We start from the raw sequence: 27785 nt of genomic DNA, 5'->3' as shown, positions 1-27785 counted from the left end.
TATCTACTAAAATCCTAGATTGAGCACATTTAAAATTATTTGTGTTTTGTTTTCAATATCATAACACTTGATTTCATGAATATGTAAAGATTAAATAAAGACTCAGTAAATAAATGTCAGCTTTCATAGTAAATCATCCCTTGAAACAACACAATAGTGATTAACTACATTTTCTTTTCTAATCATCCCATTTCTGGTCGGCCTCTTCCAGGAAAAAAAAAATCATCTGTCCAGCAGATGTATGTTTTATTCCTGGCAGCACTGATGTCGGTTTGTTTGGCACAAACACAAAGACGATCAACTGAATGCTTCTCTGAAATGCAGCGCAAAAATGAGCCCGCAACATTGTTCCAGAATAAAAGATTTACTCAGAATTTCCAGCAGAATTTCAAATACAAAAGTCTCAGAGAAAACATTTCAACAACAGTTTGTCCTCTTATAAATTACCCTTTTAGAAATAAACAGTTTCATGTTAAGTACCATTTGTGGAGGTGAGTGTAGTAGAGTGAAGTAGAAAACAATCACAGGTTTACAGCTTGTAAAATGTTCTTTTCAGGTCTGTAAATGCAAATGCAAGCTTTGACATAAATAAGAGCAAATTTACAGCACATATTGGACTGTGTATGATACCTTTTTGCATTGATACCAGATATCCCAATCTTTTATTTTCAAAAAAATAAATGACAATCCATAAAAGGACCTTGCATTGGCATAACGACAGAACTTCTTACGACTGCATAAACTGTATCAACATTTCATTTTATTTACCCAGAAGTGATGTAATTTAACTGATTGCAAAGGATCGACTCAAATCCCAACTGCTACCATTCATTTTGATTGTACCACTGTGCATAATTCAGCACTCTTTACTTCCTTCCCTGCTGTCATTCAGTTTATTTTAGCTTTTCCTATGTGTCAAGGTTTGTTACCCGTTTGCCTTTTGCTTTAGCTTTGGGTTCATCTCTTTGGAGCACTGGCGTCTTTCTGGTTTTATTTCCAATGTGAAGGTTGTGCTATTAAGTGTTTTGAACAGCAATGAGAGCTCACGTCCAGCTCTTGGGGTGCCAAGTTAGAAGTTCCAGCCTTAAGCAAAATAAGCAGTATGCTTCATGCTGGCTTGTGCTTGTCTCAGTGCAGCAGTATGAACACAACCACCGGCTCTCACAAGCTTTGTTTAGCATTGCCTGCTAAAGTGGCTCCAGGGATCAAAGCTCTCGCAAACTTTGTTAGCGTGGCTGCTGCTAACCTCGGGGGAAGGAGGACGCATGTGTTGGCATTCGGTTATCATAGCTTTGGAAATGAGGAAAAGGCATGTTTTGCACAGTAGAAGCTTTGGTGACACACAACATAACACACGATATCCCTGCCTGGGTTTGGCTCTTGGTTGAATAAGACTGGTACTGACATATTTTAAGAGCTTTGGTGAAGAGTCATTCAGTCCCAGCCAAAGTTGTGGCCAGTCATTTGGTAGAATTTGAGATTAAAGGGTCTGTAGAAGTCTCGGAGCCTGAGCAGGACCTCGGAGGGGATTTGGGGATGGGGCCTGCCCTTTGACTTCCCCAGGCAGCGTGGCCGGCTGCTCCCCTCGGGCTTCTTCAGGCAGGGGAAACCTTTGGTCTGGTTGAAGTAGAAGTGCTTATCTGTGACCACACGTTTGAGCCCGAGAAAGTCCTGGACCCGGCCCATCTCGCCTGCCGGGTCGGTCACAAGGCGTTCCCCGCTGACGAAAAGGAAACGTGAGAGCGGGAAGTAGCGCAGCCAGTTCTCCAGATGCTTGGCGTAGATGCCGATCCGCACGGCGCTCCAGGACGTGTCGATGACGCCCGTGGTGGCGTTACGGAAAGCCAGGTTCTGGAAGGAGGGCAGCCCGGGAGATTTGGTCAGAGTCTGTGTGTAATCAGAAACAGCTCGGGTCACCGGGTCTCGTACCACCACGATGAGTCGGGTGTGGCGGCTCATGGAGAAGACTCGGCGAGGGGCTTCTTTGGTGATGAAGTAACTCGGCGTCTTCTCCATGGTGATCTGACCCTCCAGAGTACGAGGCATCAGGTTCCTGGATAATAAGAGAGAAACCATGAATAAAACTGCGCTTTAAACATTCCAGGAGTTAATACCAAATACCACCATGTTCATTATATTACACAAACATCATCTCAAGTTTACATTAGAAAAAAAATGATACATTCCCCTAATATTCTGAGCACATTCTTCTGAAGATGCCTCACTTGCCTTCAAGGCTTTTTGATTTCACTTTGTAATTAGAGGCCTAAATCTGTGATTACAGGGAGATAAACATGACATTAGCTGCTGGCATTGATGGAGTGACCATGTCAGCGCAGACTGGGAGAGAGTCTGAACGGCTACTGTAGGAAAACCGCAAGACTATATTAACCTCAGAAAAGTAATTTCCTCTCATCTGCTGCCTCCTCCTAAACAAGCTCATAACCGCTGCTCTTGTTCCTCACTGTGCTGCTGAGAGAGTGTCCTGCTAGACATGAAATAATAGCCACATTGCTGTCATACCACTAGTATTTGCAGTCGTACAGCAGGGATGGATTACTGTCGCTGCTACTACACAGTATTTTTTTTCTCGTTTTCCCTTTTCAGTGTACCAAAAAGCTCTTTTTTACCACTGTGTTTGAAAAGTTACTAAAAACAGTTTCACATTCTCAGCCAGAAGAAAAAAAAACACATTTTGTATTACTTTTGTTACTCAGCCCTCTGTCAAGAGTAAGCTACAAACTAGACATCTTCCACACCAGTCACATATTCTGTTTTTAACAAGTGCAAACAAAGTGTCAAGTTGTATCTAACAGTAGCACTTAGCTCCATCTGTGTCTTTAGGAGAGGCTTTCAGGCACAAATTAAGTTTGGAGCTTAAAACCCACTAGTGTCACTGCAGTTACGCACATAAAGTGCAGAAAAGCAAAGTTTAAGTTTCACCTCCCCCCTTTATCTCTGTCCTGTACATAAGCATGAATATTGTGAGGATCGACACATGCCACTTTGTTACACGTTTACAGATGTACATGGAAAGGATTTCTTTTCAGCACACACAGAACGATGGTTGGACCCTGAGGAGATATTCACAAAAATTGAATTAGTGTTGCTGACTTTACCTTGAGCAGAAGTTGGCATTGGCAAAGCACTGAAAGTCACTCTCTGGTCACTGATTAAACTGATAAAAATGCATCTTTTTTCATCAAAATCACATATTTAGATGTTTTTCCCCCATGAAAATTATCCCTTCCTCTCTTTAAATGGCTTTGATGTAATTCTACACTGTTACTCCCGCTAGAATTTGCAGATCTATTAAGTCCCCACCTCTCTCTCTCTCCACTCACAGCAATTCTAGCACACCAGCACACCTGTGACTCTGCTCAAACACAGCAAAACCACTCTATGCGAAACAATGGCAAGTTGTACTATTGGTGTATTGGCCAGAAAGAGACTCTAAAGAAAAAATGATCCAGAAAATTGACGAGATTTGATTCTCAGATTTGCTAAGTGCGAAACGTCAGAAGTCTAAATCTGTGTTTCTGAGATTGTCATCGATACACTGCAGCTTTAAATTGGAAATGCTCATCCATAATGCTAATCCAGAAAATATCATATAGATATTAACAAGGTAAAAAGCTTGATTTTCTCCAGAAAGGGTCTTTACAACAACACAATAAGGGAACTCTGAAGTTGGCAGGAGGTGAAGAAGACCATTTCTTGGATTTCTTTTGGTAGAGGCTAAAAACAGCAGTATAGCAATTCCTAGGAATTTTTATTACAACTGGTATACAGTCTTGGTTTTTTTCAGTGTTGGCCATCATTTGAATTAAAAACAGTGTATTCACTTCATTACTAGGCCTCAATCAAGAGCAGACATTTGGATGCGTCATTGTAGAAAAACAACAGATGCTACTAATAACATTAACGATGGTTTGTGATATTTACGTGTCGCAGTAAGCCGTCACAGCGTGACAGTCAGTCAGCGTGACAGTCAGTCAGCGTGCACAGCACCAGGACCCATGAAACTGAAGCTGCTAAATGGAATTCAACTGTCATTAATTTTTATTATTTACATGTGTCTTTTTCCTACTGTGGTGAAATGTTTTCCCTGCAAAAGCCTGTTGATGACATCTGGGAATGTAGGAAACATAGTCACATAGTCAAACTTATTTGGAAGAAAATGCAGTTTTACCTCCTCTTTATGGGAGATTTTAGATAATCTGAGACTTTTGGCTTGTTTGCAGCCTGTCTGACCCTCTGACTGCCAGGTTCTTGCCTCATCAGACATTGCTGTAGGAATGTCGCCACAGACTCAGAAACTAAGTTCATGAGTACAAAGTTATCATGAGTGTTAGTGGTAACACATTACAAAGTAAAACAATACTGTAATCACATTTCACTTGTGATCGCTTTACAGTTTGAGGCTGTACAGTCTACTGTAAGGGAAACCTTGAGTCTCTTAAGGTGACTTTCCATTGAAGGAATTTGAAGAAGGTGCAAAGTATACATTTACAGGATCCATTGCAGTTTGGGATCGGACAGCTTCGATTGCTAGTGCACCTAAATGATGACAAATAGCAGCTACTGGACATAGTGGAGCGTATAGGAAACAGAGCAATCGAGGTTTGTTAGCCTATATGATGACTAGTGCATTGAAGATGGTGAGAAGACAACAAGGGCATCAAAATGGGAGATATATAACACTTGTTGACCTGCACGTCAGGTTTTCGGATCCATACAGTAATTTTTTCTTTCTTCTGATTCGGAAGGATTGTTCTTGTGGTCAGTATTGTGGTCAGTATATGTACAAAGGTTTGGAAAATGTTAGCATGACCTGAATCTTTTGTGCAAGTTCCTCCAGTAGAAAACAGCCTTTAGACATGCAACTCAGTGTTGTTCTCACCACAAGATTTTTTTGTGAAATGCTCATTGGGCTGGTTTTCATCAACGTTGCAGCTGACTTTGGTAATACTTGATTAAAGAGCGTAAAAGAAATATTTTGTGACCCTTATTAGGACTGGAATTTGTGTTGATACGTGGGGATATGTAAGGCTTATTGCTAAGATATCAACTTGCAATTATGTGACAACGCATCTCAGGGAATGTTCAGGAGCAATGCAAAAGCAATGTAGCACGTAGGATGATAGATTAAAAGTAAAGTGATGCATGACTTCATTGAGAAAAGTAGCGAACGATGTGTGAAACATGACTTTTTTTTAGTAATGACACCAACTCAGGTTATCATACGCCAATAGAAATAATAACCTACAAAAATAAGTGGTAATAGGCTTAAATAGTCCTTTAATTTACTGACTATTTTAGCTGCTGTAGTCTAATTTGCGACACCTACAGAAAATACCGTCCAAACGTATCTTATAACATTGCATGCAATGTGTTCTGGTCCAATCCTGGTTATTGCTTTTGGCCCTCTGCTTCTTACTATCATCAGTGCTTGAGATATTCTCGGCACACTGGACTGGCCGCCTCCTCTTGATCTTCAACCCTACTTAGATGACTCAGACACCGAGAAGACGTAGTAGTACCTCAAAAAGTTCAACAAACCCTGACCGAAGCCTGTGTTTGACTGAGAGTAGTTAAAACGTGCCAGAGCAGATTGTATATAAATCGCGGGAAATGGGAGGGAAAGGAAAACCTATTGGTCTCGTGTCGTTTGCTTTACTCAAACGCTACCGTGATGCTAAAATGGAATCTAATAACCAATTTTCTCTCCTATGAAAACAACCAAAAAAAGCTGCTTTTATTGAGTTTAAAGAGGATTTGAATCACAGGCTCGGTTCTAGAAAGCTAAGCAGCGGTGAAGAATGCCAGTGTTGCAACTGTGGAAGATCCCTCAGCTAATTTCCATGCTTCCCCTTCCCTCCTCAGCAGGCATGTGATGGCGGTTGGGTCGGAGTCTTCGTGGTTGGTCTGTAAGTGAAGGGCTTACGGGGGCTCTGGTGTGTTCTGATGGAGCCGACTCCATTTCTGCCTCCCTCTGATCCAACACACACACACTCGGCTCTGAGTCCGGCATGTCCCCTGGCATGGAGCTCCGAGGGTAACACCAAATACGCAACTTATGGTATTCATAAGAAATCTTGGAGCTATACTACAGGGCTGCGGCAAAAACAGAATTGAGAAAAAATAAATAAAAAATGCAGCAAATACCAAAGGGAGAAAAGTTTCAAAAAACTGCTGTTTCTGTTTCTCCTCTCTCTGTTGGGATGCATTACAACCAGCTTTCAGAGCTATAACCTATTGCTATGGAGCCAACAAACTTCTGAGCCTGTGGGTCACTGGCTTATTTCTGGTCACCACATGATGTGAGTGGCAATATAGTTTTTATGGATATGGGTCCTAAAAAAAAAGAAAAAGAAGCTGAATGTTTCATTTGTATCCCAGGAAAGTTTAACAGCTCTGCTTTTGAGAGGAAATTCCACCCTCGGATACTGAAATATGTCATCGATCTGTGAGGTAATCTGTGGTGAAGTTCTTGCTGTGTCGGTGCATCTGCGTCTCCTGAACCTGCCTTGTCTACCTGAGTTTCCTGCAGTTCCCAGAGTGATCCTCAAAAAACCCCCGCAGAGAACATTCACGAGCAATCCAGAGAGTATTTCCAGTCGAGAAAAAAGGGAGAGTTGCATCCTTTAATTAACATATTTTTGGCTGCAATGCGCCCAGGCCCCTTAATATTGCTGTCACAGAAGTCTTTTTACGATTTCTCCCTGTACGGTTTGAACCAATCACACAGAGTGGCTTCATGGAAAAACCTGCAGGTCTGTTGAGTGTTTTTCTGTGGCTGCAGTCGAGGTGCCAGTGTGTTTGGTGTTTCGTGAGTGTGTCCATAGCACTAAATGAATGTTTAATTTCACGCAGTTAGGCTAATGGAAGCCACGGTGCAGCACTCGAGGGTTAGAGGGTCTTCTATTGACACTGTGTTTACATTTTGGACCTCGAGCCTGCAATCTCCGAGCAGCCTGGCTACAACAAAAAAAGCCCAGGAGGAGGCCACACAGCGGTGAAGAATCGGCCTGGTAGAAAACACAGAAGAGTTTGCAGGAATAGGAGTTCAGGGAATGAGAGGTAAGAGCACAGATGGAGAGAAGAAAAACTGCAGCCACTCCAGAAGGCACCAAATTCTCTCATTAAAGCAATTCAGAAGCCCCTTTCTCTCGTAAAAGAAGAAAAACTCAAGTGTTTGTTCTTTTTGTCTGACAGGGGCTCTGAGTGTGTGTGTGACACTGTCAGAGAGAGTTTAGGGAAACCTGACATTTATTTTCATCACACCTTTACCATTAGCATCTGCAGCAGGAATGCAGTTGGCTTGGAAAGCACGCAGATGTGCGTTTATCTCTGCAGGCGAATGCGTCCAGAAGCACACACTCACATTTAGCTGTGGTCTGTGTGGGTGGGCTGAGGTTTATTAGGGCCCGTTTAAAGGACTGCAGCCTCATAGGCCACGTTTATCACGTGAAGATGAGGACACATGAGCAAGCGGAGTTTCCTGACCTCATAAGCAAGAGAAGAGCAGACACTTTCTTCACGTGGAAGTATCAGACAGACATTATTTAAACAGTATTTTCCATCCCTGCTCTACAAGTCAACTACATATCTGGTCAAAACTGACTTAATCTTTTGCCGTTTTTACCACTTAAAAGGTGATTATTCTACAGAAATATGTAATTTCCATGAGAACGCTGTGGAGAATTTGCAGAATGGGGCTAAAAAAAAAAAGCCAAACCGCACTCTGCATTCTGGTTTTGGTAAAATCTGGATTTGTCGACCCACTTAGTTCACTTTCTGCTACAGAGACGTGCACATAGGTGAGACAGCAACACTGCACTTATTTAAAACTTTATCTGGTTGCTTCACCTAAATGTGCAAATGAAAAATATCAGTTTTGATGAGCTAAAATACTACATCCAAAGAAAAAAAGGAATTATTTTTTAAAAGAAAGTCACCTTGTTTAGCAGAGAGGCATTAACTTCTATCTCACCATGTGGCTTTGAATGAAGTGACACTGTCTGCTTTGCTTAAAGACGAATCAAATCCTTTACTTAAGTGAAACAAGTACACTTAGAAGTAATGTGATGTACTGAAAAACTGTATTTTCAGTTTTTTATTCTTAAAGTTTATGTCATTCTTTTGGATTGATCCGACCTTTGTATTAACGTGTGTGTTACATATTACTTCTGTAGATGTTTTAGGCTGATGTAATTTACATACAGTAGTTTAATCTACAGCAGTGCATCATACTTTATAAGATTACTGTAGTGAACCTCATGAGTTCATAAAAACAGCTCCATTTTAATCTCTGTGACGATGCAGATTCCAGCTACTCCAAGAGGGTTATTGAAGTCTCTCTCCAGTCATTAATTAAACTCCGAAAAACCGATCTCTCTCTCTACCAAAGTTACTTATTTAGAATCAGGTACCATGATGATAATCCGTTCCTGCCTTAAAATGGCTTCAGTGTAACTCTACAGTGTTGCTTCCTCTAGAATGTGCTGATCTATGAGGTTCTTGACTCCCTCTCCACTCAACCCTTCACCACGTCCTGCAGCTCGAGCGCACCAGCTCATCTATGACTGTTCAAACTCTATGAAACTTCTCTACAAAGGTCAGAATCTTTGTTTTTGAGCTTGACTTCAGTACACTTCAGTTTCAAGGTGGAAATGCTCAGCCATGGTGTCGACTTAACTTGTCTTTTGGCACATCAAAAAAAAAAAAAACAACTCAGATGGACATATATACAGGGTGGATTTTTTTTCATCAAAGGGGGTCTTTAAAGCCATAGTTTAACATGGAAATACACTTAACTTCTGCAGAGAGTTTGACAAGGAGATGTCTGTACAGTTTTTGTGAAGCCTTTGAACTGTTGAACCACAGCTTCGTGTTTTTACCCCTTCACATGGTTAAAAACTTAATTTCCACCAGAGGGGGGTCTGTAAATAGCTTGTTAGCTTAGGAAGAGGTTTCTGAACGCATGAATGCTTAATCCTTCAGTTTACCACAAACATTCACCATCACCACATTGGAAGATAAACAGTTTTCATTGGACTTAAGTTTTATGAAAATTTGCAAACTAAATTTGAGTCAAATGCAGTGAAGTAAAAAGTAAAATATTTATCTCTGAGATGTAATGGAGTGGAGGTATAAAGTTGCATAAAATGTAAAATACAGTACAAGGACTTTGAATTTCAGTGCAGTACTTGAGAAAATGAATTATAGTTACAGTCCATCACTGGTCCTCTGTGGCTCTGTTGGTGTTTTTTAAAAGTTCTAAAAGTGAGTTTTTCTTTTCAAATTCAGTTTCCCAAGTTTGCTAAAGTACAGAACCAAATTTCTGAGGTATTCCTGAAAGCTCTGCTATACTAAATTGTAGATAAGAATTGTAGAGATGGTTACATCAAATGTACAAATGGAGTACTCAAAGAAAGGCGAAGATGAAAGAAGACGAACAAACACATGGCATTTTCCTCTCACTGTTTTGCAGCCTGAAAATCTTTGTCTGTGTTTGCAGCTCTCTGAATGGAGCGGTTCATGATTTTAAAGTAAAAACAAAAAAAAAAAGAGCACCTGCAGTTAGTTTAACCACTGAGGCTATTATCGCTTTTCCAGTGGGGAGCAAATACACCGACCATTTTCATTTCTGTTTGTGCATCCTACTCTCCCTGCTTTCTCCTGTGGCACACAAATAAACACACATCTGAACATGCCCTGCACAGGATGGATCCACATCTGGGAGCAATGAAGCTCTTAGTTGGTGTGTGTGTGTGTGTGTGTGTGTGTGTGTGTGTGTGTGTGTGTGTGAATATGGCAGAGATGAGGGAAGTGTTTCTGGGTTTAGGAAGTTTCCCTCTGGTCCCGAGGTTCGGAGCTCTGAAAGCTGTGATCCATACCGGCTTTGCTGGGCCTGAGGCCAGACCCCCGGACCCCCTTAATCCCCACCAGCCTGCATCGCTCGGAAACGGACTCTTCCACCCTGAAGGTCAGCAGCAGATGGTTGTGATTGAGAGGGCAAGACCACCGGGGATCACAGGGATCATGTAATGCAACATGTCATCATGTGCAGATTTCTCTCTCGGACGTGTTTTGCTTCTCTCCTCAATCCCTCCACTTCTCCTCGCCTCACCTCTTCCCTTTTTCTACGCTCCTCTAGCCGACTCCCGATCTTCCTCCTCCAACTTCAAAGCCTCCGCTCGGCCGCGGCTGTGCGCTTCAGTGCGAGAATGTTATGAACGTATTTGACATGTGTGAAGGAATTTTAAAACACTCTGACATCCTCGAACCACTACAGAGAGACGTATGAAGACAGATACAGTTTGCCTGTGTGTGTTCAAAGATCAGTAAAAGCTGCTGCGTGGAGGCAGAGGTTTGTCATTACTGTCTGCAAATACAGGGCTGAGGAGGTTCTGTGGGCTGATTAGAAGTCAGCAGGGGACTGTAAGCAACTCAATAAGAGGGAGGTAAAGTAGTGCTTCTCTCTGTGTCTGTTGGAGTCAGGCCATTACATTAGTCGGACGGTGCTTCTTGCCAATTTTTAGCCTTTTGCTAAATGGACCCGATGCCATGTAAAAAATACAGAAACGCTCTTCTACTTTACTGCTATTTAAATTTCACTTTGTCGACCTGCCAGAATTACATTTTAAGGCTAAAGTAATTAATTATAAGTAACTGTATCTGGTTTTCTTTGCAGAGTTTTTCAGTCTAAATGTATTTTCAGAAGCTTTTCCTGCAGGAAAAAAAAAAGATCTGGCACAGACGGGTTGTAGGGATGAAAACAGTCAAACCTCTAAAGAGTTTCTGCAGTGTTCATGAAATTAATTTTAAGACTTTAAAAGCCCTTTTGTACATCAGAGGGAAACCAGTTGCATAGTCAGAGAATAAGACATAAAAAAAGAACATCCCTATTTATTAGGTACATTAAATTATTGGCATTTGCGTGACACTTTTGTTAATATTCCCAGTGTTGAAAAGTCAAAAAGAACATTTGCTCAAGTACTGCACTGAGGAACAAGTTTGAGATACTTGTACTTGAGTATTTCCATTTTTACACCACTTTCTACTTCCACCCTATGACATTTCAGAGGGAAATATTGTACTTTCCACTCCACTACATTTATCTGACAGCTGTAGTTTTTAAAGGTGAATATTTTACACAGTGGGCGATATAACAAGCTTTTAAAATGCAACACATTGCTTCCAACATTTTTGGTTTCTGTCGTCTAAAAAGCAGCATGTAGTTGGAGTCACATTTCAGATGTCTGTGAGTTGCTAACAGCTCCACCAAACAGAGATTTTTCCCTTCTCACATGGTTTTATTTTAGTTCGTATGATCTAATATCTCGCTAAAATTCAAAGATTTGACGAAAAATACAAAAAAACTGATAACAGATGTGTGTCAGAGTGTTTTCCCCCCTCTCCCGTCAATCATTTGACGACCCTCCACATTTATCTGCTGTCTCTGCATATAAAACTGCATATAAAGTAGTTCAAACTGTAGCAGCTACAGCAGTAACATGATGCTGACACACTGATGCCTCCCTATTAAACCCCAAACAGTTTCTGGGCTTTTTTTTCCTCTCCTGTCACATTTTCACTCACTGTCGATGCATTTCTCACTGCAATACAAAGTCCCATACCTCTTTGGATACAGCACAGCCATGGCTAGAGGCAGAGAAAACTCAAAAACACAAACGAAAATTGAATTTGTTTGATTATCTATTTCACAAAAACTGATTGAGAAAACCCGGATAAACACCTACAAAGTGCTTCCAAGTGTTACCAACACTGTAAAACTCAACATACTACAGACTTTTACCTATCCATGCTGCATCTCTTATTTGTGTAAACACAGCCTGCAGTTCAGCCTAAAAGTCCATACATTTTTGTCATACAACTGTTGGTTGTAGCTCAGTCATTGCTCACTTGTACTGAGGAGTGCACTATTTTTAGTTTTGACTGAATCTGTTTGATTTATATTGACTGTTTTTGGCTTTTTTTTTTTAAGAATGAGGCATGTAGAATATAGTGACTTTGATGAAATTTGACAATATTAAGCTTAGATGAGGTTTTCCAATGGGACAGTACATCACGTGATCAGTTCAATGACTGCCAGAAAGTTGGAAATCTTACAAGTCTTTGTTTTTACACTTTCTGACTCTGATAAATTCAGTCATTTTGGTATTTTTCTTTAGAGATAACATGCTTCTCAAACCCACTGGTGGCTTCTGGGGTTCAGAGAGTTCAAAATGAAATGAAGTCATACACAAAACAATGAAATGGAGTATTTTTATACTGCTGTAATGGTACTTTTGCATAAGCAACGTGTCTGAATTCTGCTTCTACGACTACTGTTTCACAGTTTAATATAACAATAATTCCTAGTAATGTAATTATTATTACACACGACCAAGACCCACATCAGTGTAAAAAACATTAAGGGACAAATTAATGTCCACCCCCTCTCCCTCCCCCCTTGGGGGAGGGAGAGGGGGTGGGGTTGGGCGGGTCGGGTGGTGGGGTGGGGGGTTTGGTGGGGACTGGGGTGGGCGGGGTTAGGGTTTGGGTGGCGGGTGGGTCCTCGTGCCCCGGGCCACCTGGGTCGGTCTGGGCGTGCAGGGGGTGTCAGTAGCTGCTCCCTCTTGTTCTCCGGGTTCGCGTCGTTCACGGTGGCCCCGGTGGCTCTCTGGGGGTGCCGCCCTGTGGCTCCTACGGCCCGGGGGGAGGGATGCCCTGTTGACTTGGCCCTGCCTTGCCGTGACTGCTGTTCTGGGCTTCGGGGTTCTTCACACTTGCATGTTTGATCAGGTCTTGCCAGCTACTGCCGAGTCCCATTTCAGCGATTGATGGGTCCCGCCAGAATGTGCTGAGAATTTCTCCAGTCTCTACCCTAAACTCATTCTCTCTCGCACTAGTATCCTTTTCTGGCCTACTCTATTCTATTCTATACTATCAAGACACCCACAATTATGGTGCTCAGTACCATTTGTTCATTTATTATTGAATCTCTTTTTCTTTTGTGTTGGTTTGGTTTTCTTTTCTTTTTTCAAATTTTTATTTATTTATTTATTTTTTTTTATTGATGGGCAATTAGTAGTTGGGCATAACACACCACCTTACAATCTTTAATTGCAATAGCAACGCCTGTTATTTTCTATCCCTGTTCATCCTGTTCGTCCTGTTCGTCCTGTCCAGTCTTTGTTTCCCCCACACATCACTGAGGTGTAGCACTGCCCTCCCTGGCTCATAATAGGGAATTCTAATAGAGAATATCTGCTTAGCTTTCAGGGAGGGCTGGTGATGGTCACACACATGCACTAAATATTAAAATATTTGGCTGCAAGACTAAAATATGCATCAATCTCATAAAATGTTGACCCCCCTTTTGTGGAGTTAAACAATGAGAACAAATGCAGACAAAAAAAAAAAAAAAAAAAAAAAAAAAAAAAAAAAAAAAAAAAGGGACAAATTAAAACTGATATTTTCCTGTTATCAGATGATGAACTTCCAGGTTAAAGCAGTTAACAGTAGTGAGCTCCTGGTCTAACAGCAGCCACTCAAACATTGTCTTAAAGCCTGAAACCACGTTAAAAAACATTACTGTCTAAGTTATGAAAGAAAATTATTCAAGACCTTCCTAAGTACCTTTTTATTGGCTTTTTAAGATCTTTTTAATGGGCTTGAATTCAGTGCTGGGCCCTGCAAATACTCTGCCCCACACTCAATGTTGGTACAGGCCTCTTACACAATAACTGTATGACATAAATCCACAGCGCTCACAGCTCATGTTACTGCATCCAGCTCCAACATGTGTATGGCAGACTATTACACACGGCGAAGGTTACTGTCTGGCTGACGCACCGGGGCGGCGATGAGTATTTTTACCGAGGAGGTTTGCATCACTGGGGTAGGTCGGTAGGAAAGAGCTGAAGAATGTGTCTAACTGAGGGGAAAAACAGAGGCGTAACCAGCTAATAGACACATCTCAAGGCCTGAGATGGGCGAGTGAGTGCGTGAGTGAGGAGTGGTCAGTCAGAGTTTCCTCTGAGAAACCAGGACAGCTCTGATGACAGAGGAAGAGCTCTGTATGTTCTGGTGTGAGTTTCTACAAAGCCACGAACATTTACCATTAGCCTGAAACTGACTATACTCAAAGCAGATGGAATAAATTGTTTTTTTTAAATTGAATTGCTGGCTCGCGTGATACGATACTTTGTATCACACGATATCTTGACATTTTTGGAAGCAGGGCTTGTCAGTCAAGTAGCTTAGCATAAAGACAGAAAATATTGGAGAGCTGCAGCTGCCTTGTTTTAAAGGAACCAAATAGGCATATGAGCACCTCCAAAGCTAACTAGTGGATTTTTTTTCTAATTTTTCTTGTATAAAAACTGTAAAAATGGGACAGTTGTCTGTTCTCTGCAGTTCCCCCCATAAAACAGTATCATTAGAAAGCCTGGTAGGTAAATTTCACCGATTGGCTAACTTAGCTACGTTACCTGGTTGCTAGCTTAATCTACTCCTGTAACTGCTGGCAAGGAAGCAAATAAGTAAAATTACTAAAAATGCTGGTTTGCTATTGCTACACAAACTCTTTTTTATTATTAATTTTACAAAAACTTAAGAAACATAGGATCAACTTGCATAACATTTTTAGAATTTCCCACAAGTGTTATCAATACTGTTTAAAAAAAAAAATGGTGGCTCTACACTGACTGCAGTTCAGCCAAATAGTCAAGTGAACTTTTGTCAAGTGACTGTTAGTTCTATCTGGGTTGAACATGGCTTCTCAAATTAGCTTTTTTTTTTTTTTTTTTTTTTTTTTTAGAATCTGGTACAAATTGATTATTTTTGCAAAGTGTTTAAATGCTACACAAAGAATAAAGTGAATTTGATTAAAAAATTATCATTTTAAGCTTACATTTGATTAACTTTCCCAGTGAATTGCACATTAGTCATCGCAAAGTCACAAATCTGGAGTTTCTGGGTAAAATAAATTGTGTGATTTTGATTTATTTAAAAAAACATAAACATTGCCTTTCAAATCTACTGGCAGGTTTTGGGACTCGGAGAGTTAACAAGAAAATAAGACAATCCAATCACAACAGCTTCATTAAAAGTGCAATGATTGTGAGCACTGAGCACCAAAGACGGTCGCCAAAATGCAAACTAATTAAAGGAGACCAGGATCTGATAAATTACCAGTCAGGAACAAAGAAGAGAGAATGAAGAACAGGAAGAGAGGATGTAGAGATTTTATCTTTCTGATAGCATAACAGCCTGTAATGGCAGATGACGGAAATAAAGCAAAGCCTCTAATGTGTGTCTGAATGTATGAGTGTATTTGTTCATGCGAGCGAGTGGAAGTACGGTGGCTGTGTGTGCATGTCGCTGCCACTGATTGCTCCCACCACTCCTGGCTTATCGAATGGGAAAATCTGCAGTTGCGTTCCTGCTGGGCCCACAGCGGCCTACTTGTGTGGCTTTATCTGCGAGCAGACAGGGGCCTCACCCTGCCCTCATCCGATCCGCTGAACACAGGACAGAGGGAGGGACGGACACACAGATGTGGTGGATAGACGGGCCCATTACAGACGGACACTTCCTGCCTCGTGCATCCCAACCTCAGTGATGTCATCGCCATGGTTACATAATTAGGCTGGTAGTAAGATGGTGTGATAAGCTGGTAGTCTATGTGGACTATGGTCGGAGTTTGTTTTAGCAATAGAACGGTTTATTATGGAATGAAAAAAATTACAGTGGATTTGACTGAGTTGTCTGTTTTGATAACCAAATAACTGGCAAACTGTTTACAGTTTGTCAAACGGGAATATTTGCTGTTATTCCAAAATTCCTATATTAAATCAAACTGAATATTTTAGGTCTTGATGTTTTATATTCTAATTTGTGAACTTAGGTTCTGGGGCATTTTTTTTTGGGAAACTATTTTCTGGACCAAACAGTTCAATTGATAAATTGAGGAAATAATAATGAAAAATCATTATTTGTCACTCTAGAGTACATAATCAAATTAATGTGCATTAAAAAACAAAAGATAAAATATAATAAATAAGAAGAATAAATATATATTTAAAAAAATATATGTATTAAAGAACTTCATATATCATTTGTATTGCGAGGAAACACTATAATATAAATAGTAATAACAACGTGAATATTACCTTTACAGTAATATTCAACTCTGATTTTATTTATTCTATTCAGATTTATTTTATTTGTATGTTTTTAGATCTGATTTTAAAATCCATTACAAGTATATTTGCACAGATAATAGATAGACGGACCGTAAATCAATAGATACCTGTAAGAGCTCTTTATTGTTTTCTGACCTGCCCTTCAGTCCAATTCAGTCTGGTTAAAGATTAAACATGTGGCAGCACGTACAAGCTGTAATGTTTACCCTGCTCTCTGACTCTGTACAGGCACCACACAACACAGCCGAGCCTGCACTAATTAAACAGCTCTTCCAAATGACTACACACATGTGAGACAAACACACCTCGGCAACACTGTAATTGACTCAATATGGACTTTTGCTCGTCTGGCAACTCCCCAGGTCCCGACCAATAAGAACACTCGATACTGTCCTGATCCTGAAAACCCACTTCCGAGCAGTTTCAGCCTCCGTCCTTGTGGTTTCTCAGCTCATTGTTAGCAGCGTCTTAAGCCGAAAAACGGAAATCGCTGCTGGCAGAGGCTCGGCTTTTACAACTGGAAACAGTCCATGCAGCGGTCTGCTATTAGTGCCATCTATCAGGCTCTTCAGCACGGACCCAGCAGGCCTTGGCCACGTTCACGCACGCATCAAACATACGGGTCACAGTCGAGTTTGGATGGACATGAAGCCGGAGCTGGTGTTGGTTTCCAGATTTCCGCCCATCAGCATGTCTTGTTTGATGTGTTTGCTTGTACTCAAATTCGGCTGCAGCTCTCTGTGCCAGAGTTTCAGGCATAATTAACCTAATTTCCTGTCCAAACCAGCACACACATCACCAACAATCAACCAGTTTTTCTAAGTTGGTTTAGCCAAACCGATGGGAGTTTTCTAGGAAGGTTTTTTAGGGCAGACAAAGAAAGGTGTGTTTCTCTTTGGGACTGACAGGGTGGCTGCAGGTTCTCATGACCCCCCTCCACCCCAACCAGGCAGTCAGACATTACACAGAGATGGACAGCGGTGAGACGTCCACGACCACACAAACAGTCAATAATTACCTGCCTCTCCACACACACCAGTGACGGTAACTAGGTGAGGATTTGAATCAACAAAACCAAACAGCAGCGACTATGAACGAACACAGGAAAAAAGCTTAAGGCTGCAGAATCAAGCGCTGATTCAAAACTTCTGAAAAAATAACCCACGGATGTAATGTAGAGCTGAAAGAAGACATTTACTGTGAGATGTGACATCAGAGGAATTTTCCGACATTTTATAGATCAAACATTTGCCAGTTAACATGGGGTCAGTAGATTATTTCATAATGAAAACAACTGTTGAAGTTGTAATATTTTATCGGGCATTTAATCTGGCTTTAATTTTTTTTTTTTTTAAAAAAAACAAAAGTATTTTACTGCCTTTTAAATGTTGTATTAAGATTACATTATTAAAATTAGGACATACAATTTTAAAATTTCTAATATGCAAATATTATGCAATTACCTTAAGATTACTGTATACACGTATTGTACCAGGTGGTGAAGGCAGTCTTGGTTTTGTGGATTTTAAAGTTTTATTCATAATGTCAAAAGGGAAAAAAGTGTAATTAATATGCAAATGTTTTATTTTTTATATATATATATATATATATATATATATATATATATATATATATATATATATATATATATATATATATATATATATATATATACACATATACACACAGGGCTGTAGTGATACTGTATATTTTGGGGGACACATTGTCCCAATACCCCGTAGTAAAAGTAAAAACAATAACAGGCAATCACACACCACCTTCCAAATGAATCATTAGCAAATGGAATAATGGAATAATAATCATAACTAAACTTAGCAAATTACTATTATAATTAATATCAGTTCTAGTATTATGGTGTACTGCAGTTCTGTTGCTGTTAAAGTCTCACCACTTGGCAGCCATATTGGTAATGCCCCAGGGCAGCTATTACAGGCTAACAAGACCCGCTCTCTACCTAAATGAATGGGCAGAGCGCCATAACTGCACATGCAAACTGAATGTAAAGCCCTACCAGTCAAATCCAACAAAAGCTGCCTTAAAGGGTTGGTGACGTTTCCCCAAAATAAGGTTTTAAAAGACCTAAAAGATATACTTCTACTACACTATTATAGGCACAGTTTAGAGTTGCATCTGTGCAGCCCTGAACCCCCAGCAGATTTGGTCCCCACCTCAATGTTAGCTCCATGGCTCTAGTCTTGGATATTAATGATGCATTAAAAACAATACACAGAGGTTTGCATCGAGTGTATTGAATAACTGCACAATACTTTAGAAAACACGCTTACTTTCCATGACCACACATACCGTACACCATCTGACCACAGTAAATGTGTCACCAACTTTTTTTTAGTTGCCCCTCCATCTCTTCTTTTCACAGATGAGTAAACCACTTCCCCCTTGTTTCCACTTATCTCAGTGCAAAGGAAGAAGAACAAAGTAAAAGCAGATGGCAAATGATGTGGAGAAAAGAAGGAAAGAAGATGTAGAAATAGGATTATTATGCTGTCATCCATTACACATGGCTGCTCATCAGTCATCCTGATCTCCACTAGTTGTTCTGTTTAAAGAGGAAAGGCCGATTTCGATGAGTTTGTGGCTGAAGATCAGTAACAGCGTGCCTTCAGGTCTCAGTCTGACAGTCTCGAGTTAAATCCCAACACAGTGGAATAAGAAATCAGTCACAGTGGTGAATAAAATAAACTTCCTCTTTCTGTAACTGTGATTGAAATGTGGTGAGCTTCATGTTTTCCCTGTGATACTGTCATTGTTCATGTCTCACCAGTCATCTGATTTCATTATTTCTGACTGGATGAGACACGGCCTGCTGGGAGGAGAAAGGTCGACCAGTGAAGAACTGTCAAAAAACTGATGACTGAGTTGTATCAGGCCTCTTTTTTCACCGACTGAAAATCCATATCTATTCCACAACAATAAATCAAGTCATGTTTGATTATTCATGATAGTTTTAATTTACATGTTGTATTAATTCTGACAAAATCCCTTTATATGTAAATAGTATTAAATGTTATGCGACTGGTTCTGACAGATATGTCACGTTCACTTCTTACACTAATCCAGTGTCAGACACCCGCAATGCACTGAACTCTGTCTTCTCTTTCTTCCAGCAAGATCTATACATTTTCCATTTTCCTCCAAATTCTTCACTGAAAGCCTCCCTTTCCTCCAAACCCTTTGAAGGCCTGAGAAACACTCTGCAACATGCAGCTTCCAAGAATGTGAGCAGAGAGGAATTCAAGCAGCGAATCCCCTGTGATTGGCAGACAAATCTAACAGGAAATAAAACCTGGACATTCCTATCTAGGTGGCGCATCCAGCTGAATTATACAACGTGCTTCTTCAGTGAGACGATGAGAAAAAGGAAAGAGTCGATAGGGAAAGTGAAAGAAAAAAAACACTAACTCTAAGGAGACAAAGAAGCTCTAACAGAGGCGAGAACACTTCCAGTGGCTTTACATTACACAGTTTGAGTGACCTGAACAAGCCAATAAATCCACTCCAGCAACACTCACACTGTGGGGTATAAATGTCAGCTGTGGACGGGAGTAACAGCTTCTTGTCAACAAGATTGAATATTCAGAAGTTAATTCATTTCTGCTGCAACAGCGTGATAAAGGCAGAGAGGAGGAGATCAATAGAAAGAACCTATTTTAGCTGATCGATATGGGGAAATGACATTTATATCTGCGGGATATTTATAGCGTCAAAAAAAGGCGGAGAGATGCTGAGAAGAAAAGGAGAGTGGATGGAGTTCAGGTAGAGCCCAGGCAGTGTGTGAATGAATGTCACACACAATGCTCGCACTCCCTCACTCGCACACCATGGCTGTCTAAAGCCTCATTCCCCACCACAAAACCACACAATCGTTTCCAGGGGATGGCAAAGCCAAGGCTTTTCCACATATAAGCATTTTTTCTCAAGCAATTTGCCAAATGCTTCCTTTAAGGATGTCCATGTGTTTTACTTGGTTACCAGCTGAAGACAGAGGCCAAGGCTCTCTCGCTCCGAGCTCAAAGACGCAGACAGCACTTTGAAATGAAGAGCTCTGTCAGAGAATAAATGTTTAAGTGATACTTTCCAGCTCGGTTTCAGATGATTTTGTTGGCTTCACATGCTACGGTTCTGTTTCAACTTGATATATGTGAATCGCTGGGTACTTAACGTGTAATTACACTAAATGAATATTTTATAGAAGAATAGATTATATTTGGAAGTATAGAGGAGGAAGGAACCTGGAGGAGGAAGGGACACATAAGTAAAATCTGTCTAATGATTATTCATCAAAGCTACAGAGCAGCGTATAGGGAAAAACCCAATATTTGAGATATATCATTCAGTACTAACATAATTACATTAAATCTCGGTCCTGTATTATTCTGAATTATGAGCTTACATGTAAAATGACGAGTGAGAGACAAATTAAAGGAAAGAAAAAGAGGTGATGAGCTTAGTTCCATATGGTTTAATACAATAAAACATATAAAAGTTGACATTATTACCCTGTAACATTTTTTTTCAATTAAGCTGTCAGTGCTTGGATTTGGCTTGCATTTGTGCTAATACCACTTGGATGTCAAATATTTTAACTATTTATCTATTACTTTTCTGCTTTTCTACCCATCACCCATTATTTTTAGACAATTATTACTCTGCCAAGGAACGGCGGAGTTATGTGACGATCGGTGTACGTTTGTAGGTCTGTCAGCGCCTTCGTCATGTCAAGAATCTGCTTCTTAGATAAACAGTTCCTGTGCCACTGGAATGGTGACAAAATAAAAGCCCGCAACATTAAAAATACGTCTTCAAAATAAAAAGCATGGAAGGAACAGTTATTTTAACACTAGCAAAACAAAGGCTTGCCAAAAGTGATGAACTGATCAACAGACTTTTATAAGAGTAATTTACATGCAATTGGGTATCCATACATAACATGCATAACACATGCCTGTCCTCAGCGCAAGGTCACTTTTCATTAAAGATTTCATCCGTCGAAAATGATACGTCAACTGAGCAGCCTTGGCGGAGTACTGCGCTCTCTGAGTCCTTTTCTAGTTTTTACCATGTATTGCCAAAAATTTCAGCTGTACATCCATTACTTTTAGCTATCTTTTTTTAACCATGCGTGGAAGAGCCCAGTGAAGAATGGGTGTCTTGGTCTGTGCCAGTGAACGAAGCAGCAGAGTCCTGTGGTTTTTTTCATTTTGCTCAACATTTCCTTTTGGAAACAGGGAGGAGAAGAGTGACTTCCACTGTCTTTCACACCTCCAGGCTGCTGCTGGTGCACAAAAACAACATACACTGCAAAAAAGATCGGGCACCATCTTTAAAAAGCATCTAAATTTACTCTGTTCTTTGAAAACTCTGTAGAGAGTCATAGGGTATAGTGTCTGGACTGATCTGAGCCACTTGGGCCTTGTTCACACTAATGTGGTTATTTTGCAAAATCACCTTTTTCTTTATAGATTGGTCCTCCTATCCACAGTGTTTGGGAAATAATGATGTTGCAGCTCAACTTGCGCTTGCACATTAGCATGCTTCTGAAACATCTACAGCAACAATGGCAGATATTTACTGCAACTTAGCTTGGCATTGCTGTACCACTTCAGCGGTTAAGCATTTTAGCAAACTTTCTGCTATCTTTTGCTTTTTTTTGTACAGTGAGCACATAAATGAAACAATAATTATTTTTAGCAATTAATTGTACGCATTAATCTATTACTTTTAGCAAAATGTTTCAACCATCCATCTATTACTTCTACTTCACCATTTCAACCATTTATCCATAAGGCCAAGTTTAGCTAACCGTTGGCTATGCATTTTACCTTTGTGCAATAGCTTAGTCTTTCTTCTTAATTAGCTTTTCAAAGTGCCAAGTAAATGTTGACGTGTATAGAGCAAAATAGAGACAAAACACTTGTCCATTACTTTTGGAGGTTTGTTTGAACTATTTATCTGTTTTAGCTAGCATCTACTAGCCTACTTTCAGATACTTAGCCAACTTGTAGCTAAGATTTCTATTTGAAGTTGTGCAAAATAACAAACAAGCACTAGTAAATTACCTTTGAGTATTTATTTGCTGCTTTTAGCAAACTATTTCAACCATTTATCTGTCATGGCTACTTAAGCTAACAGTCAGATGTTAGCCATATATTTTAATCATTTATTAGCTTATTTTTGTCATTTTGTTAACTTTTTCTATTTGATATTGTGCAAGTAAACAAACTACATGCTTTTTTAGCTGTCTATTTAAACATTTTATGTATTTCGCAATCTATTTTAATGTTCACAAGTGTCCTTTTTGCTACTTTGACAACTTTAAGCAAACATTTTTCTATAAAATTGTGCAAATAAATAAACAACAACAGCAACAACAAAAAAAAAAAAAAACTTTGAGCAATCCATTTTAACTATTTATTGATTGCTTTTAGCTGAGCTGTAGTAGTGCCCACTGGGGTATACACACCCCTGGCTGGGACTCATTGGACTACAAGTTACATGTATTTGCTCTGAACATTTATCTGTCTCATATAAAGTCTTATTGCTTGTCTGAAATCCGGAGGACTACCGGCCCCTGGGTACAGTAAGCTTCCCCTGTTGCACTGAAAGGCTCATCATGGCACGAAGTGAGGGGGTGGAAGGATGGGGGTGTTGACTAATGCTTCATAGGGCCTTGTTTAACTGCAACTGGGGGCCTAATCCGTCTCAGCCTCGTTGTACGTCCCTGAGCTGTCCATGTTAATGCCTGACCTGTCATTACACCGGTCCAATTCACACAGTGTTGACACGAGCTGTCGGCGGATTAGGAGGGAGCAGAAACACATTTCATTATAACCTCAAAAGAAAAAAGAAGAGCAAGAGAAAAAAGCAGAGGTGTTTTACGTCAAGTCTGTGATAAAAGAGTACAAGGTAAGGTCAGTTTCCTATCAACAGAAAGTGGTAAAAGGAACATGTAAAGGTCACTGGTCTTCTCACCTTTAATGCTCTTCAGTTTTACTTTGTCATCATTCAGATTTTAAGTGCAAATCCTGACGTTTACATTTCTTCTTGTACAGAAATGTGTGATAGACTATGAGGGCAAAAGACTGGAGCAAATAATACAAAACATGTGAGCAATTACTCACCAAATATCACTTCACATACACGCACTTTTCCAGTTTAACAGAGCAGTCCACCTAATATTACAGTTGGATCTCACACTTCCCATTAAAAACAACTCAGCAGGATTATAATAAGTGATCTTTTCTTTCAAACTCTATGCCTTAAGTTTTATCTAAAGCCCAACCTAAGATAACCCCGATGACGTGCCCTCATTTTCCCCCCTTTTTTTAATGCAAGAAAGCTCCTTCAGGACAGCAAAAGACATTATTCTTCTATATTCCTTAGCCCAGTCGTGGTGATGAGCACAATGAACTTCTATCTGTGAAGTGTCCCTGTAAAGTCTCCATGTGCAGCTGATGTCTAATACAAGCAAAGATGAACTTATCAACCCGTATGTACAGCAGATACCTGATATGACAATGCCGATACTAGAAATTTAACCAAATTTAACCCAAGCCTCTGGGCCTAACTCCGTCCTCTGCATAATTTTGAAAAACGCTAAAAAGCAGACATGGAGTTGAGATGGACGCACGCACGATTTTATAAGGACTTGCTCAGTAACATCCTCAAACAGAAAAAAAACAGAGACACAGAATCTGCCACAGCAACGCCACAGATGGCTCTTTAGAGGTGGAGGACTTTTCCACTTCAAAGTCCCTTAGAGCAGTCATTACTGTGGTGAAGGACCATGGTGGTCCTGAGTCGTGTCAGTTTGAGCCATGGGTCCAGCCTGAAGCTCAGAGTTAAGGCAAAATGTAAGAAAATATGGCAGCAGTGTCTGAGTGGTAACATGACGTGAGTTAGAAGGAGGGTGGAATGATGATCTGAAGGGAAAGAATGCAGTCTGGTGCTGCTTCTACAACCGTCAAAAGCACAAGTTTGAACCATTTCACCAAAATCAAAATATAAGTTTAAAAGTAGAGAGTTTACAACAATATAAAAATTATTTTAAAAAACTGCTGTGAATGATGAGTCTTTACAGATTCTTTTTCAAGGGTGGCACTGAGGATGGGTGTTAACATTCACCCGCTGACTCCATGTCAGCTCTGACACTGCAAGGTTTCAATGGATCTGAAGCAGCAGATGGTTTGTTTAAGTGTGCAAAACCTCTCTTAAAGTCTCACCTACACTCTTGAACACCTGTGATCTCTGTCATATGTTAACATCTGATATGAATTATACAGCAGTGATATATAAAAAAAATAAAATGAAAGAAGTAAAAAAAGACGCAAGATAAAGCTTTTGTCTTTTTTATCTTTAAATCAAAATGAAAAGTTTCGCATCATTTAATGCACATTTCCCCAATTCCAACACCTAGGGCCCACTTTTTGAAACTGAAAAAAATTATCAATTAATGAATCAAAAGAAAATTATTCTGCAACTAAGTTGATAAAAAAAGTAAAATATTCTACGCTGATTTTCTTCATCATACCTGACACTAAAATGAATATCTAATAGATTATGGGGCGATGGTTGGATAAAATGATCAATCTAAAGATGCCAGTTTGGATTCCAGGGAACTATCAGCAGCATTTTCACTAATTTCTGCAATTTTGTTAACAAAACTAATTGATCTTTAATTAATTAGCGATTTTTGCATTACCCATCTTTAAAAACTGGCCAAAAACAAATACTTTACACTACTTAAATAAAACTTGTCTGTGCTTCAACTGTTTTAGGGCATCAATTTAAATGAGCTCTGAATGAATCAGTCATTTTACTGCAGTCTGTATGTTGCAGGAAAACCCCGACCTCTTCCTCTTCCTGAAACCTGAGTAATAACAAAACCAAGCAACACTTGTGCACACACACTTTGATCTCTGCTGTCTCTTATTGCTGTTCCACCTGAGCCTGAACTGATCATTACCCAGCTCTATTGATCACTCTCTGCATGTTCTTCTCTCGCTTTACATTTTCCTGCCACACCGCCGTGTTCTCCTCTATCTCCTCTACATCTCTTTATCAAACCGTCATTTCCCCTGCAGCCCTCCTCTCTAACAGTTTCTGTCCCTGCCACACTGTCTCTTTTTCACTCATCACCAGACACGAGGAGGTTAAATCCATCAAAACATGAAGCTTACTCAGACTAACACACATATGTTTTATTAATTTATTCAGTTGTCACTTTTAATGTCTTTCTCTGCATGCTACCATCCCAAAAATGACTGAATTTGTTCAGGTTTCAGTGAAAAAACATAAAGTGTACACTACCTTTCAAAAGTTGGGGCCACCCAGGCAATCTCATGTTTTCCATGAAAACTCACTTTTCTTCACATGCTAACTGCACAAGAGTTTTCTAATCATCTGTTAGCCTTTCAACACCATTAGCTAACACAATGTAGCATTAGAACACAGGAGTGATGGTTACTGGAAATGTTCCTCTGTACCTCTATGGAGATATTCCACTAAAAATCAGCCGTTTCCAGCTAGAATTGTCATTTACCACATTAACAATGTCTAGACTGTATTTCTGATTAATTTAATGTTATCTTCATTGAAAAAAATGCTTTTCTTTCAAAAATAAGTGACCCCAAGCTTTTGAACGGTAGTGTATTTGTGCCCTAAAGAGTTATCTCCATCAACCTTGGCCACTTGACTACAAAGGGTCAACCGCACCGCCATCATCTCCAACATCCCCATCCTCCCTGTGTGTGATCAGAGGCTGGTAGTGACGAAGGCTCTCAGGGGACCAACATGGACACTTAGGGAAGCAGCGTTTCAGCTCAATAAACAGCAATTTATTGGCAGGGGACTGAATACGCTGCCATCATTGGAAGCTATCAGCAGAGCTTCTTATTGGCGCTGAGAGATATTAATGAAGAGAGCGGAGGGGAGAGGAGAGGGATTGATCTCACAGAGTGGGATGATATGTTCACCTACAAAACAGACTTTCTGTGGACTAATAACAACCCAGGAATATACCACTGAAAGCATTTATTTCTAATGCAACTCCAGTCAGAGGGGAAAAAAAGGAAGATGAAGAAAGTATTTAACTACTACTTAATTCAAAATCTTCAAACTGTGTCACTTTTTTATTGTATATCTCTAAAAACAAGTTGCAGTTTGACAGTCAGACAGACTCCAGATACACAAAATAGGCTCAAGGTCTATTTATTCAACATCTGCCTAATCAGGAATCCACCCAATGAGACTGGTCAGACAAGCTGCACTACCTACTGAAGATAAAAAGCAATATCGTGCAAAGTTTCCATGACAGAGCAAATTTACAAGAACCCAAAATTAATCCAGAGGAGCACACAGATGGCAGTGGACCTTGACGTAAGTGGGGCCAATATTTTAATTCCTGTGTACGTATTCCCCTCCTATGGATACACTTCTCTTGTGTACTTTAATACAGTAATACTTACTGAATTATGCTTTATCAATTTATATTAAATTAATGCCTCCTTGCTTTTCACGGATCCACTTTATTAACACAAGGAAAATGGTCCAGCTGCATTTTACGCACCTAATTTCCAAATTTGAAAGTAAGAAGTAGCAGCTACAACTCTATATTTCATGAAATCTAACTCTGACTTACACTCTTACAGCTCGTTACTATATTAGTTATTTTCCAGTCTGGGGTACACTTAGTCAACTCTTGTGTCAAAATATATTTTAAATTGCCTTTACCTGTACCATTCCAGTCCCTTGTCGTAGAAGCGGTCAAAGAAGTGCGGCTCTGCGCCCACGGCTCTCACGTCCGGATGGATGCGCAGGAACTCCAGCAGAGCCCGAGTGCCACCTTTCTTCACCCCGATGATGATGGCCTGGGGGAACTTTTTGCTGCCAAAATTATTAGCTATAGAAATATTGTTCGAAGGAGCCTCGCTGTTCGACAAGTCCGACAGTTGCTCCCGTACAACCGACACCGGGGACGCGTTATACGCGCCGAGCTGCTCCGCTTCTTGTCCATCCTTCAGGACGACTTTGTTTGCAAGATTACTTTGCCGGTCGTATACAGGCCTGGGCAGGGAGTCACAGAATCCGTTGAGGCAGTAGAAGAGATAGGTGAAGAGAATGATCATGGTAAAGAAGACGGACAGCTTGGACTGCGCCTTCAGGTGTCCAAAGTTGAACGCAACTGTCCATTTACTACATCCCATGGGTCGCAATCCTGAGCATGAGGACACAACGCAGGAAACATGCCAAATCAGGTGACTTCATACTACCGTCTTTGAAAAAGTTACTCAAACAGAGAGCACTTTTAAAAAAGCATGTTTGTGCCACAGCAGCAAGTGGCGCAAAACCTGCCCACGGCGCGTAAAAATGCTCTACATGTTCCTCGGATTCTTCTACCTGCCCTCAGTCATCAGCTTTGCCTTGAATAAACTTGAGCGAAGTCCCCCACTCTGGCTGTGGCCGTAAATTTGCGTTGCGCTGCGCTCCGTGCCTCCTGTGCGCTCCCGTGGCTCCCTGACAGCGGCT

The 27785-nt window shown here is 40.3% G+C and overlaps 1 protein-coding gene across 1 annotated transcript; it reads right to left on the bottom strand.

Moving 5' to 3' along the window:
- Window positions 1-345: 345 nt before the first annotated feature.
- si:dkey-121b10.7 (heparan sulfate glucosamine 3-O-sulfotransferase 6) lies at window positions 346-27785 on the bottom strand. The gene is made up of 2 exons (XM_035943161.2): window positions 26991-27785; window positions 346-2053 (listed from the first exon to the last, which is right to left on the bottom strand). The coding sequence occupies exons 1-2, from the start codon at window positions 27461-27463 to the stop codon at window positions 1435-1437; spliced, it is 1092 nt and encodes a 363-aa protein (XP_035799054.1). The 5' UTR covers window positions 27464-27785; the 3' UTR covers window positions 346-1434.

Source organism: Amphiprion ocellaris, chromosome 18 (assembly GCF_022539595.1).
Source record: "Amphiprion ocellaris isolate individual 3 ecotype Okinawa chromosome 18, ASM2253959v1, whole genome shotgun sequence".
In the NCBI taxonomy this organism is placed as follows: domain Eukaryota; kingdom Metazoa; phylum Chordata; class Actinopteri; family Pomacentridae; genus Amphiprion; species Amphiprion ocellaris.
Note: the sequence above shows the minus strand (reverse complement) of the source record. Positions and strands in the feature narration are given on the sequence as shown.

Coding starts and splice junctions, on each gene's coding strand:
- si:dkey-121b10.7 (XM_035943161.2), bottom strand. CDS start 27,463: ATGGGATGTAGTAAATGGACAGTTGCGTTCAACTTTGGACACCTGAAG. Junction 2,054..26,990: donor AAGGGACTGGAATGGTACAG/GTAAAGGCAATT, acceptor CTTATTATCCAG/GAACCTGATGCCTCGTACTC.